Below are 1,048 nucleotides of genomic sequence, written 5' to 3' on the forward strand. Positions count from 1 at the left end.
AATATATTACAATAGAAAGCAGTTATTTTAAATTGTAATAATATTACTGTTTTTACAGTATTAATGCAGCCAACCCCAAACCCTTAAACAGTAGTGTATGTTTCTCACAAAACCTGTCAGGAGCAAGTCCACATCATATTTCAAGGCCAAATCAAAAGAGAAAAAATATTTTCTATAAAAGAAAAAAATGAAGCATGTTTAGGACCATTAAGATTTTTATCCATTGCGAAAATTAAGCACTTTCCCCTCAAATGTCATTACTGGAAAGCAACTATACATACTAATTATAGTCATATTTTCTGCATCTAATGTTTATGCTCATTTTTAAGAAAAATTGTATCCGAGCAATACCAATCTCATAGCTTTTTTTTTTGTTGCATTCCATTAATGAGAATAATTAAAGTTCCATGAATGAGAATTCTCACAATGAGGATTGTCTAATAATGTCACAATGAACGAAAGTCTTCTCAGTGTTTAACATTCTCCTGTAGGCACCATCGTTGCGTAACGGCACCGAACGGCCCTTCTTCCTGGTTGAGTACACCGGTGAGGGACATTCCTCTGAAGATCCCAGCTGCCCTAAACTCGGCCCTGGACTAGCTGTAAGTGCTTCAGGAATCACACACTACACTCTTAAAAACAAAGCTTCTTTATTGGTTCCATGAACAACCTTTAAAATCAATGGAACTTTGCTATTGCACAAAAGATCCTTTATAGTGGAAAAAAATGTTCTTCACACTATTGTTCTTTGTAGAAGCAAAAATGGTTCTTTTATGGCATGATGCATTTTCCCATCAACCTCTCCCGATTTCTTTTAATACCAAGTGACGTTTTCTCTTTCTTCTAGGAGTGCTTCCCAGACTGCGTATGCGAAGACGCCTTCAACAACACGTACGCCTGCGTCAGAGCTCTGAAGGATGCAAACCTGCAGTACTGCGAATTCGCAGACAACGAGGTGAGCACATGTCAGAACAGGTGGGCCGTTGTGGACCCAACTTTAAGCTGAATTTCCCCTGTGATCTCCTGCAGTCGTTCGTAGAGGTGTACA

The 1,048-nt window shown here is 38.5% G+C and overlaps 1 protein-coding gene across 1 annotated transcript in view; it reads left to right on the plus strand.

The window, feature by feature from the left end:
• Nucleotides 1–1,044, plus strand: part of LOC107579236 (N-acetylglucosamine-6-sulfatase-like) — a gene marked incomplete at both ends in the record, with an annotated part of 4,966 nt that extends 3,922 nt beyond the window's left edge. Inside the window, 3 exons of the mRNA XM_016265086.1 lie at nt 492–602; nt 848–955; nt 1,030–1,044. Coding sequence (XP_016120572.1) covers nt 492–602; nt 848–955; nt 1,030–1,044 — 234 coding nt within the window. The remainder of the gene's footprint in view (nt 1–491; nt 603–847; nt 956–1,029) is intronic.
• Nucleotides 1,045–1,048: the final 4 nt, after the last annotated feature.

Source organism: Sinocyclocheilus grahami, unplaced genomic scaffold (assembly GCF_001515645.1).
Source record: "Sinocyclocheilus grahami isolate Dianchi unplaced genomic scaffold, SAMN03320097.WGS_v1.1 scaffold15634.1, whole genome shotgun sequence".
In the NCBI taxonomy this organism is placed as follows: domain Eukaryota; kingdom Metazoa; phylum Chordata; class Actinopteri; order Cypriniformes; family Cyprinidae; genus Sinocyclocheilus; species Sinocyclocheilus grahami.